Source organism: Colobus angolensis, unplaced genomic scaffold (assembly GCF_000951035.1).
Source record: "Colobus angolensis palliatus isolate OR3802 unplaced genomic scaffold, Cang.pa_1.0 Scaffold220, whole genome shotgun sequence".
Taxonomy (NCBI): domain Eukaryota; kingdom Metazoa; phylum Chordata; class Mammalia; order Primates; family Cercopithecidae; genus Colobus; species Colobus angolensis.
The window spans coordinates 2,371,286-2,384,631 of record NW_012115378.1 but is presented as its reverse complement, the minus strand read 5'-3'; the positions used below and the strand labels follow the sequence as shown (position 1 = coordinate 2,384,631).

Genomic DNA, 13,346 nt, shown 5'->3' with positions numbered 1-13,346 from the left:
CCCACAGGCTCAACACTATGTGGAAACTGGCCAGGCTTGCGGCTTGCACTCTCTGAAGTCACAGCCCAAGCTCTACCTTGGTCCCTTTTAGCCATGGCTGGAGTGGCTGGAACACAGGGCACCAAGTCCCCAGGCTGCACACAGCAGAGGGGTCCCTGGGTCAGGCACCTGGAAAGGTATTTTCCTACTAGGCATCCGGGCCTGTGATGGGAGGGGCTGCCACAAAGGTCTCTGACATGCCCTAGAAACATTTTCCCATTGTCCTGGTGATTAACACTTGGCTCCTCATTACTTAGGCAAATTTCTGCAGCCAGCTTGACTTTCTCCTCAGAAAATGGATTTTTATTCTCTATCACATCGTCAGGCTGCAAATTTTCTGAACTTTTATGCTCTGTTTCCCTTTTAAAACAGAATGCTTTTTAACAGCACCCAAGTCACCTCTTGAATGCTTTGCTGCTTAGAAATTTCTTCCGCCAGATACCCTAAATCATCTCCCTCAAATTCAAAGTTCCACAGACCTCTAGAGTAGGGGCAAAATGCTGTCAGCCTCTTTGCTAAAACATAGCAACAGCCACCTTTACTCCAGTTCCCAACAAATTCCTCATCTCTATCTGAGACCACCTCAGCCTGGATTTCATTGTTCATATCATTATCAGCATTTTGGTCAAAGTCATTCAAGTCTCTAGGAGGTTCCAAACTTTCTCACATTTTCCTGTCTTCTTCTGAGCCCTCCAAACTGTTCCAACCTCTGCCTGTTACCCAGTTCCAAAGTTGCTTCCACATTTTGGGGTATTTTTATAAAGCAGCAACCCACTCTACCAGTACCAATTTATTGTATTAGTCCATTTTCATGCTGCTGATAAAGACATACCCAAGACTGGGTAAATTATAAAGAAAAAGAGATTTAATGGACTCACAGTTCCACGTGGCTGGGGAGGCCTCACAATCATGGTGGAAGGCGAAAGGCACGGCTTACATGGCAGCAGGCAAGAGAGAGAATGAGAACCAAGTGAAAGGGGTTTCCCATTACAAAACCATCAGATGTGAGAATTATTCACTACCATGAGAACAGTATGGGAGAAACTGCCCCCAAGATTCAATTATATCCTACCGGGTTCCTCCCACAACACATGGAAATTATGGGAGCTACAATTCAAGATGAGATTTGGGCGGGGGCACAGCCAAACCATATCAGTCGTAAAAGATAAAAAGACTAAGGAAGTGTTCCGATTAAAGGAGACTAAAAAGATATACAGCTAAATACAACGTGTGATCCTAGATTGGATTCTGAACCAGATAAGGGACAAGAATAAAATCTGTGTATTAAATATCAGTGTTGCATCAGTTAACTCCCTGAATTTGATAAAATTCGGAACGATCTCTCCTCACTACTTTCCCACACTCCTCTCCAGGGCCTCTTCACGTGGGCACCTGGGCCCTCCGCTGTTCACACCCCTCTTCTGTCTGGACTGCCCCTCACTTCATCCTTCCCCCATATGCAGTCTTTCCTAGCTGTCCTTATGTAAGAGAATGACTTTGGTTTTAAGAAATTCACACTGAAATATTTAGAGGATTTAAAAAAAAAAAAAATACAGTGACCAAGTGAAGCCTCCCCAAGGGGCACACCCAGCTGTGAATGAGCCAGAGGTCGTGACTCCTGGTTCCTGAGAACGAAGGTGGAGCTGGCATGCAGGGCAGGAAGGGTGACAAGTGATCTGCTCTTTCAGGAGGTGGTGGTGCAAAGGCAAAGGAGAAAGCCCAGGCCCACTGGAAGGTACATGGGGTGAGCTGTTCCAAGGAGACCCGCCAGCATTAGCAGAAGGAAAGCAACCATTCTCCCAATCATCTAACCATTCACAGAGTGTGCCACAGGACTACTCAATGCTCTGGACTGTCAGGTGACTGGGCCTACGAGTGGCCTAAATAAAATAAGCAAGAGAGATAACCCTGAGAGCTACCCAGTAAGCACCACGTCAAAAGTAAAAAAAAAAAAAAAAAAAAGCTACCACTAGGGACAACTTCAGGTCTACTTCAGGGTAAACAGGCTATGAAAGAGATTTCCTGGGGCCAGATATGCTTTAAGTTTTAACTTTATAGTTTGAGTTTCTCATAAAGAATATAACTACTGATATAACACTGTGTCCATCAGGGAGGAAAACAACAATCTGAACTGTTAAAGAGCAAAAAGGACATACTAAAGGGAAGGGGAAAATGCAGTCCCCCAAGCTTCCAACAGTGATTACAGAACCATCCACAGACCTGCCAGCTCCCAGGGTCCTATCCTCAGGCAGTGGAGTTAGCTTTTTCTTCCACTCCAGAGATGCTCAAAAACGGCATTTCTTTTTTTATTATTTTGTTGTTGTTGTTGAGATAGGGTCTCGCTCTGTCACCTAGGCTGCAGTGCAGTGGCATGATCACAGATCACTGCAGCCTCAACCTCCTTGGGCTCAACAAGCCATCTTCTCACCTCAGCCACCATTCAGGAGTAGCTGGGACTACAGGTGCGCACTACTATGCCCAGCTAACTTTTGTATTTTTGTAGAGACAGGGTTTCACCATGTTGCCCACACTGATCTCGAACTCCTGGACTCAAGTGGTCTGCCCACCTGGGCCTCCCAAAGTGCTGGGATTCCAGGTGTGAGCCACTGCACCTGGCCAAATACTACATTTCTCCCTTTCTGTTTATTCCACTTCCCCAATCCCAGTGAGGAAGCTCAAAGGTGCTGTGTGCCCAGTGAAAGGAAAGCAATACAGGGGTTTCTTCTGATATAGGCATTTAGTTCCAAGGCCCCAGGGAGACGGGGGAGAAAAATGCCAGACAGGCGCCCTCGTTAGATTCAGGCAGACAAGCACATCTGCTGAGAGTAAGGAGAGGGTGGTATGAAGAGAGGACCAGAGGTCTAAGTCAGCCATTCCAGGCAGCAAGCTAGAGAAGAGTCAGGAAGGGGATGAAAATGACACACGGAAGCACTGGTTTCTGAAAGGGACCCCTCCTGACGGCTTGCTCACTCCATCCTCTGCCAGACCCCTACTGGGACGTCAGGCTAAAGACAGGGCAGAGAAAGGAGGCCACTCTGGCATGAACTGAGCCACATCATACCCGTGCTGCCTCCTGCTTCTGAGATTGTGGCAGGCTCCCTTCCTTCTCTAACCAGAGATGCCCCTGCCCCAGGCCAGAGCTGGTTTTATGCTTCACTTTCCTCTCTCCAACCCCCACAATACTATACCCTTACTCTTCACTTCTGCTCAGCTTAGCCAAGCTGAGACTCCTGTGTCTACTAACAACAGGATGAGAGGGAGAGAGACCTTTAGTCAACGGAAGATCAAGTCTGTGAGGCTTGGATGCAATAAGATAAAATTAAAATGATGCATCATTTCCATGCTACTAAAGCACTATTATCACTAAGGACTTTACAAGATGAACTGTCCCGCCCCAAGATATGAACATCCTAAGAAGAGAGGAAGGAACGCCTAGCACTAAGGGGTGCCCCCTCTTTGCAGCACTAACAGAGCTGATGTAAGTCTCAGGGAAGAGAAACCCAGCCTGCTACTCAGGAAACACATGCCTATGGCTAACAGCCTGGAGTTCACAAGGCCTGGGTCTCACCCTGCTCTGCTCTGCCCAACTGAAGAACCCAAATCAATGGCTTCATCTCTCCAGGCAGTAGTGTGCTTGACTCTGACTCAGACTGAAGGATAATTTGGGCACTCTGTCTGTGGTTATAAAGAAAGGAGAAAAATATCCTATGTCTTATTTGTCAAGTTATATCTGTGTCATACAATTATAGATGCAAATAGCTAACCCTGGTCTAAAACTGCAAGGTTACTATAGAGTTACTTAAAACAGCAAAAATTCAAAATGCAACCTAAATATCCAATAATAAAGTCAATTAAATACGAGCAGTTAATTCCTTGGAATATAATGCAGGCAACAGTCATAAAAGACTATTTGACTTTTAAAAGTCTAATTGAGAAGACTATCAACGTACAGAAATGTTCACAAAATAATGCTAAGTGAAAAACAGGGCACGTAATGCTATATACCAAATACAATGATGAAAAACTATATCTACATGTAGAAAACACAAATTATAATAGTTGTTGGGGAAGGAGACTGGGTGACTTTTTAGGTCAACTTTAAAAATAAAAAAAAGGTAATTTTAAAAATAGAAAAGAATAACTTTTAAGACTTAAAATTATCAGGATTTGTTGGATTTTTGCTTTTGTGTTTTATAGAAGTTGAATAGTAGGATGAGTGTTTTTTCAATGAATAAACCAAATCAGTCCAGCATTCTCTCGCTGCCCTCCAATTTTAGAAGATTCTCTTATCATCTGCACTATCCTTCTAAAGATGCAACTACTGCCTCTGCATTTTAGATGTTTTATTAGCTGCTTCACAAATGAAAAGGCTATTAAGTAACTCTCAGTCTATAGGTTAATTAGATTTCTCAGTACATTTTATCAACTTTAATACACATTTGAAAAGCCTAAATTGCCCTATATCGATCCAGTAAAACTGTTCCCAAAAGCATTTATCTGCACCATGAATTTGGTTATACCAGAGATCTAATTAATAATCTTCTAATATACAAAGTAACAAAGTGATATCAAGAGAGGCAGTTAAGAAAAAAGAATGTAGACTCTGGACAGCATGTGTGGGTTCAAATCCTGACACTACCACTGTGTGACCTTGGGCAACTTTCACAGCCTCTCTATGCCCTTGGCATTTTTATCTGTAAAATTAAGTGATCAATTCACAGAGGGTCGTTTGGAGGATTAAATGGCATCGTACTTAGAAAGTACTTAGAACAGTGCCTGGCACGTAGTAAATGCTTGATAAATATTAATTACTATTATTTATCCTTATTCCTTTCACTTTAACACAGTTATCTATTCCCCAACCCACCAACATTAATCCCTTCAAAGTAACAACCAGAGTGAAAGGAAGACTGCACTTTCATAACATTATTAATCAACAACTGTTATGCTGAAAATATAAATCCACAGAATTGTGATTCTAAGATGATTTGTACCACCCCTTAGCAAGCATGAACATTAGTAGTAATTTCTGCTGAACTAAAGAAAGCCATCTTGATGAAACGATAAAACAAAGTTGTTTTTGTACTACTAAATTATTTAATGTATTTCCTAACACTGATGTAAAGAAGGCTTCTATAAATGCTTTCCTCAGAATACTTTTAGATGAAAAATATTCCCTTCAACTCCTCAGGACTTCTAAGCATCTAAATTTCTAAACTTCTTTAAATTTCAACTAAGCACTCAATTTTACTTCAGAAACAGCAAGCATATTTCAGGAAAGTTAAACCCACCTTAAGAATTCATGATAATTCAAGTTATCTTTAACAATCTCAAAAAGCACTCCAATGTCCTACATGTAAATGTGCTTTGTAAATTTTAAAATTCCATTAAAGTTTTACATACTTTGCTTTTACTTAAGAATCAAAATAGCTAAAATTATTGACGTAGGGAAATTTAGGTGATGAAAGACCTATAAAATCTCTTTTAACTCAAGAAATACAATCATTTATAGAAAAACACTCACTTCCCCACTAATGAAACCTTGGGCAACCCGGGTTAATCTTACAATGTGCACAGCTCTGAGCCTGGAATGCCTTCCCCAGCAAACCTCTCCAAGCCAACTTCAAGTCCCTCTGCCTCCCTACCTCTCCTTTGAGTACCATCACCAGCACTGATGAACCATCCTCCTGTGTCTCACCACAATAGGGCACCAACACCTATAATTACCTATAATTAGCTTTGGCTCAAGGTTAGACATTACTGTATCTTCCTAATGGTTTCATTTGTGTGATAGGTAGAATTCCAGTACACCCCTGCCACCTTGCAAGTACCCTGCTCCTGGTGTGCACACAACTTCTACCAGTTATTCAAGCAAACATTAATCTAGGTTCAGCTACAAAGGGCTTTTGCAGATGCAATTAAGGTCTCAGATCAGTTGACTTTTTAAAAAAGTGATTATCCAAGTAGGCCTGCCTAATCACATAAATCTTTTAAATCTCAGTCCAGGGGTCAGCAATAAGAGAAGTCGGAAATATCTGAAGCATGAGAAGAACTGGACACAAGGGAGATTCTCCATAGCTGGCTCTGAAAATGGAAAAGGCCATGTGGCAGGGAACATGGGCAGCACCTGACAGCCAGCAAGAAGACAGGGGCCCTGCAATCCTGCCGCCCCCTTCAAAAGGACAGAATTCCACCAACAACCTGAATTCACCTGCATGCAAATTTCTCCCCAGAGCCTTCAGACACTCGGCCGGCACCTTGATTTCAGCTTTGTGATACCTGGAGCAGAGAGTCAACCCAGTTGCATTGTGTCAGGACTTCTGATTTACAGAACCATGAGCTACTAAATGGGTGTTATTTAAGCCACTAAATGTGTGGCAATTTGTAATGGCAGCAGTAGAAAACTAAATACAATGTATGTACGTCATTCTCTCCTGGGATGTTTTTGGTAGTGTGGGCAAAAATCCTTTGAAATGTCTTAAGCATACTGCTGGGGATGGAACAGAAACACAGTACAATAAATTACTGCTACATGAACTGAACTGAAACAGAACAGAAACGCTGAGCAAGTGACACAGATGAGGGTGACCTCAAGAAGATTCCCGGCAGCCCTCAGGGGTACTGTGCTTATGCCTGCTTATTTCCTATACACTGTGGAAAGGGAACTAGAATGAAAGGATCACAGCAAAGCAAAAATCTAAGACAACTGGGCACGGTGGCTCACGCCTGTAATCCCAACACTTTGGGAGGCCAAGGTGGGCAGACTGCTTGAGCCCAGGAGTTTGAGACCAGCTTGGGTTACGTGGTGAAATTCCATCTCTACCAAAAATACAAAAAAATTAACCGGGCATGGTGGCATGCACCTGTCATCCCAGCTACTTGGGAGGCTGAGTTAGGAGGATCCATTAAGCCAGGGAGGTTGAGACTGCAGTGAGCCATGACTGTGCCACTGTCCTCCAGCCTGGGTGACAGAAGAAGACCTTGTCTCCTTTAGTTAAATATCAGTTGGGAAAAGGAGAGTCAGGACAAAAGAAGGCACTATTTCAGGAAATGCTCTGCCCTTTCCAACTTCTCCAGAGGCTGCTGCTTGGATACAAAAAAAGGCCCACAGGGAATAGAGTTACGATTTCCACCATATTGGATTACTGGGAATTTTCAGTCTCCTGAAGGCATTTGATCACTCTCAGAAGCTTGTGGTAGTGGAAGTTGATCTATGCTCCCTTTGGGGTAGAAACAATTATTCCTCCCCATATGTCCTAGTGACATTCCTTGGTCCTGGCACAACTGGTTATCAAAACACACCAGTCGCAGACTGGGAGCAATTTCTCACAATGCATACATCTGGCAAAGGAGTCTAGTCAAGAAAGTGAATGTAATGAACTTCTACACATCAATATAATTAAAAAAAAAAAGCCAATTAGAAAAAATAATTAGGCACTCCACAAAAGATTTGGAATGCCAAATAAGCTTATGAAAAGTGATTGATATCAACAGCCATCAGAAAAAATTAAAACGAGATACTACGACACACTCAACAAAATGGCTAAAAGTTAAAGACTGACAATGAAAGACTGACAATGAAAGACTGACAATGCTCTGTATTGTTGAGGATTTCGAGCAACTGGCACTCTCATACTTTGCTGGTAAGAATGCAAAAACAGTGCAACTACTTTCAGAAATACTGTTTAACAGTTTCTGAGTTAAATGTGTGCCTCCCTTCTGACTCAGCAATTCCACTACTTCTCAAGAGAAATGAAAACATCTATCTACATAAAGACTTGTACAAGAATGTTCAGAGCAGCTTCTGCGCAAAGCCAAAAACTGTAAACATTCAAATATTCATCAGGTGTATGTTTATACAATGCAACAGATGTACTGAATGAATGAATGACTCTCAAAAACATTGTCTCAAAAAGGAACCTAGACAGACGCAAAAGAGTATGTTCCCTATTGTCCTGTATTATTCCATCTACATTATGCTCCAACCCAAAGTCAGTCTATAGTGAAAGGCGGCCGAATAGTGGGTACCTCTGTTAGGGAGGGAAGACAGCACTCACAGGAAAAGGTCACCCCCTCTTAGAAATGCTATCTTGATCCAGGCAGTGACCACAGGTGTATACAAATGTAAAAGGGCACTGGATCTGTACTTTTTTTTTTTTTTTTTGCGATAGGATCTCACTCTGCTGCCCAGGCTGGACTGCAATGGCACGATCATAGCTTGCTGTAACCTTGAAATCTTGGGCTTAAGTGATCCCCTTGTAGTTGGGACTGAAGGCGTGCACCATCACGCCCAGCTAATTTGTAAATTTGGATGGGGGTTGGGGAGCGGGTCTCGAACTCCTGGCCTCAAGCAATCCTCTGGCCTTGGCCTCTCAAAGTGCTGGGATACAGGTGTGAGCCAGGATTCTTAAAGATCTGTAGTTGAGCCAGTATTCTTGAAGATTTGTGCATTATACTGTGTGTAAATCTTACTAAGCAAAGTTTTTAATATTAAAAGGTTAAAGAAGAAAAGCACTACCAATCACCTGTAGAAGAAGGAACAAGATTTCTAGAATCGCCACTGACTGGCTGGGTGAACGGTGTCACACCATATGCTGAGGAGCACAAAGTAACACACTCTATCTCTGCTTTTTCGCTTTGAATAAAATGCAGGAGCCAGAGAAAACACTAAGCCACTCCCTGCTGAAAATTCATTGCTGGAATTACGGAGCCTAGACTGCTCAGAGGCCCTGGAGTCTGAGCCTGGCGCTGAGCTCAGTGCTTTACACTCATTACTTCATAATCTTAACAAGCCCATGAGTTAAGACCAAACTCGCTTTAGGATTGGGAAACCCAGGGTCAAAAAAGCACTTTTCTCAGGATGAGAGAAAGCATACTTATCAATACATATTGTATTCATCCGTGCAGGACATTAGGGCGCTATGCACCTCAAAGACATTGGGTAGATGTCTGCAGAATGGACGAGGGGAAGACACGCACATTTCTGAACGACTGACACTCAGAAGTCCTGAACCTCAAGCTAAAGGCGACCTCGAGGGGAAGAGGCAGTCCTTCTATTACTACTAAGTCAGGAATAACCTCCCTACTTCCTCTTCTCTCCTTACAGCACAAGGCGTTGTAAGCCCATGTGTACAAACGAAGGGAAAGAGTAGTCCTTCACTCCACTGGCTAGCATCTTTCAACCACACCGGAGACCGCACGCGCAGCGCCCCACACTGCGCACGCGCCCTGGCTCGGCTCCGTCCCGCCCCGTCCCGTTCCGCGACGCGCACGCGCAGGCTGGGAGCACGACTACGTACCTGCGCAAAGCTGGCGCCAGACACTTTTTTCTTCTTACTGGCGCCATAGCCCCCGCCGCTGCTGCCATTGTGGGACGGGCTGGCCGGCCTCTTCTTGCTGTTCCGGACTATTCCCGGAGTGGAAGTGGTGGCCACAATTGGAATTTGCGCCGCCATCGCACCCTGAGTCTTCCCCAGGTCCCCCCACCTCTTTCCCAGCGCGGGCTCTGGGACTTCCTTTCCGCTGTTACTTCCGTCTTGATGCTTGAAAACCCGGCCTGGATTCAAAGCTGTCGCTGGCTTCTCTCGGTGCAATCTAAAAGGCGGAGCTCGGAGCAGCCTGTGGCGTCGGGACGGGAAGATGTCAGCGGTTGTTGTCCTGCCACTGGAGGGCTCTGGGCGTGAGCCTTGGGTGGGGCACGTGCCAGGAAATCTCCATTGATAGAGGAATAGAAAATCTCCCAATCTTTTTAAGTAACTACGTTTTTAAAAATTAATGAGTGTGTTGCCTTTTCTCACATAGAAGAGTGATTACTTTAAATGTTGGTAAGCGTAAAGCTGGGGTCATTCTCAGTAGACCGCCAAGCTACTGGCTTCCCCCTGTATCCCTCCCTGCCTTCCCCCGCGGAAAAGGTTTGTATATAAATAGTGCCCAGATGGACTTGAAGGGTAAAGTGGTTCTCAATCTCGCTCTCTCTCTTTTTTTTTATTTTATTTGAGACGGAATTTGCTCTTGTTGCCCAGGCTGGAGTACGATGGTGCGATCTCAGCTCACCGCACCCTCCGCCTCCCGGGTTCAAGCGATTCTCCTGCCTCAGCCTCCCGAGTAGCTGGGATGACAGGCATGTGCCACCACGCCCAGCTAATTTTGTATTTTTGGTAGAGAAGGGGTTTCTCCATGTTGGTCAGGCTGGTCTCGAACTCCCGACCTCAGGTGATCCGTCCGCCTGGGCCTCCCAGAGTGCTGGGATTACAGGCGTAAACCACCACTCCCGGCCGGTTCTTAATCTCTTAGGATGCACAGACTCCTGAGCATGGAATCTGTGCTTACTCCCCCCGCCCCCCACCCCCACTTCCCCACCACCCCGTTAAATGTATACCGACATAGACAAAATTTTACAGATTTCAGGGAGGTCACAGATCTACTAAAACCTATTTAGGAACCTCGGTCCCCCTACCCGCCTTGTTCTACCCTATATTTTTACAGAACCTTTGCGACATTATGTAACTAAATGGTTTGTAATCCGATGATTAATATCTTTTTTGGCTCCTGCTGGAACGTAATCTATGAGGGAAGAGTCAGTTATGTCTTGTTCACTTATCAGTTTCCCCCAGTCACAGTACCTTGCAAGTCATTGATGCATTATAAGTATTTTTAATGATGTAATTAACGAATGAACTAACTCCCTGCAGTGATTGGTGGAAGCTACTATGTTTGAATATAGGAAGCTGATCTATATTAGTCTTGATAGTTGAAGTAAACAGGCTGCCCAGTGACTTAGAGGTGAGAGAGAAGGAGCAGTTAGGGAAACTAGCAATACTGTTACTGACATATTTTCTCCTTTGGAGAAAGGAATAAGCCTACCAGTGTTGAAATGTTCTTTCCCACACCCCATCTCCATCCTTATCCTCATCTAAAGCTAGTCTTTTCCTCATTCCTTAACTCAAGGACTCACCTCCAACAAGCCAGTCACCTAAGCAAACTAATGTCCCCACCTCCTCCCATTCCTCACCTCCTCAGCGCGCTTCTCTCCTTCACTGCTCCTGCCCTGGTGAATCTGTGTCCCATGTCTGCATCTCAGCAACAGCCTCCAGGTGGAAGTTTCGGCCGCCATCTTCCCCTAATCCATTCCTGACCCCAGACCCTCCTTCACACTGGCTGCCAGAATGGGCTTCCTAAATTGCAAATATAATCATACCACTTACTTTCTTACATTCTTCAGGGCCCTTTTACCTTCAGGGTAAGAACGTTTTAGCTTGTCCTTAACAAGGTCCTTAATAAGTGGGCTCTGGGCGGGGCGCGGTGGCTCACGCCTGTAATCCCAACACTTTGAGAGGCCCAGGTGGGCAGATCACAAGATCAGGAGATCAAGGCCATCCTGTCCAACATGGTGAAACCCCGTCTCTACTAAAAATACAAAAATTAGCTGGGTATGGTGGCACGCGCCTGTAATCACAGCTACTCAGGAGACTGAGGCAGGAGAATCCCTTGAACCCGGTAGATTTGCAGTGAGCAGAGATCGTGCCACTGCACTTCAGCCTCGCGACAGAGCAAGACTCCGCCTCAAAACAACAACAACAAAAACTGGGCTGTGCCCCATTCTGTTGCTTGGTTCCCAACACTTAATTCCTTGTGTTCCAGCCAAGGACTAACTCTTAGCTTGGCATATTTTTGTTTCTGTATTTCCTTTCCTAGGAATGCTTAGCTCCTTGCCTGATTACCATCCATTTTGCCTCAGTTCGGATGCTACTTCCAATGAAAAGCTTTCTGCCATCTGACACTTTCCTTCCCCTTCCTTTTCCCTGTCCTCACGCTGTGTACGTGAGCACAGGGGGACCTGCTGGGCTGCTTCCTGTCATCCCTTATTGAGTTCAAACACCAACTCCCTACTTTTAAAAAGTCAGACAAGTGGATGCACCGCCATCTGGTTTCCTGTTACTAAATTCAGTCCTGATCTTGTCTGATTCCTTTCTTTCTGAAATTCTTCCCTTGGTATCTGAAACATCACCATCTTTTTGTTTCCCTCTTTCCTAGCCAGTCTTCTGTTACCAAATGGTCTCTAATGCTACTACAGGTTTTTCAAAATATATAGTCACATGCTCCTGTAGATTCACGTTTTAAAAGTTTCCCAAGTGATTCTAGCTATCAGCCAGGTTTGAAACCAGGCTTTTCCGCAGAATCCTTCCATATTGAGAGTTCCTTGGTGCTTGGTCCAAGGCCCTCTGCCCTTCTCAGTCGACACTCTCCCCAGCCATTGCACCAATTCTTGGGGATTCAGTTACCATCTAAATGCAGACCACTTTCAGATTTGCATCCCTTATCTGGCTCTTTCTCCAAAGATGCATACCCAAGGCCAGGTACGGTGGCTCATGTCTGTAATCCCAACACTTTGGGAGGCCGAGGTGGGTGCATCACTTGAGGTCAGGAGTTGGAGACCAGTCTGGCCAACATGGGTGACACCCCGTCTCTACTAAAAAAAATACAAAAATTAGCTGAACGTGGTGGTGCCCGCCTGTAGCCCCAGCTACTCGGGAGACTGAGGCACAAGAATTGCTTGAACCTGGGAGGTGGAGGTTGCAGTGAGCCAAGCTTGCACCACTGAACTCCAGCCTGGGCGACAAAGGGAGACTCTGTCAAAAAAAAAAAGCATACCCGGATGTAAAATTTCTTTCCCTAATGTAAACTCAGATGCTAACACGCATCTTTCACTCCACATGGCAAAAACAGAATTCATCATCCTCTCTGTTCCTCTAAAACAGGTTCCTCCTTCAGTGTTTCCTGTCTCAGCAAATGCCACGAATAGCCACCAGTTCTTCAGACCAAAACTTGGGAGTCATCCTTGACTCCTCCCCTTCCTCCACTCCACACCATAACCTTATTCCAGCCACCATCTGTCTCTGGACTTGCAAAGTGACCTTATGTGTTCTCTTTTTGCTTCCACCTTTGGTCCCTGCAACCCAGTTCCAACATGTGATTCCAGATGATTTCTTTGAAGATACAAATGTGCATTTTTCAGATCACACCCCATGCTTGAAACCATCCAGTGGCTTCCGGTGGTCCCTAGAATGAAGCCCATTGTCCATAAGGTGGTTCCACAGGTCCTTAGAGACCTGCCATCTCTCCAGCTTGCCTCTGTCCCAGGTCCCTGCATTCCTGCTCAGTTTTCACCTTTGTTAGTTCCAACAACCAGCTGTGCCCCTCCTCCCTCAGGCCTTGACACACTGCTCCTCTTGCCTGGAAGCTGCTTTTCTCCCAACCTCACCCTCCTCCGGTCTCACTAAATTCCACACATCCTTCCTATCTTGGCT

At 44.9% G+C, this 13,346-nt stretch overlaps 1 protein-coding gene across 4 annotated transcripts in view; it reads right to left on the bottom strand.

Annotated features, from left to right (window-relative positions):
- Positions 1-9,804, bottom strand: part of INO80C (INO80 complex subunit C) — a 43,253-nt gene extending 33,449 nt beyond the window's left edge. The window contains exons 1-2 of one of the 4 annotated variants that reach the window (XM_011943678.1): positions 9,339-9,804; positions 918-971 (exon numbers count right to left, since the gene is read on the bottom strand). In XM_011943678.1, the coding sequence (XP_011799068.1) occupies positions 918-971; positions 9,339-9,494 (210 nt within the window). In that variant the 5' untranslated portion in view covers positions 9,495-9,804. Of the gene's footprint in view, positions 1-917; positions 972-9,125 lie in introns of all 4 variants that reach the window. The other 3 variants (XM_011943677.1, XM_011943680.1, XM_011943679.1) reach the window with 3 other exon arrangements.
- Between the last annotated feature and the right edge of the window lie 3,542 nt (positions 9,805-13,346).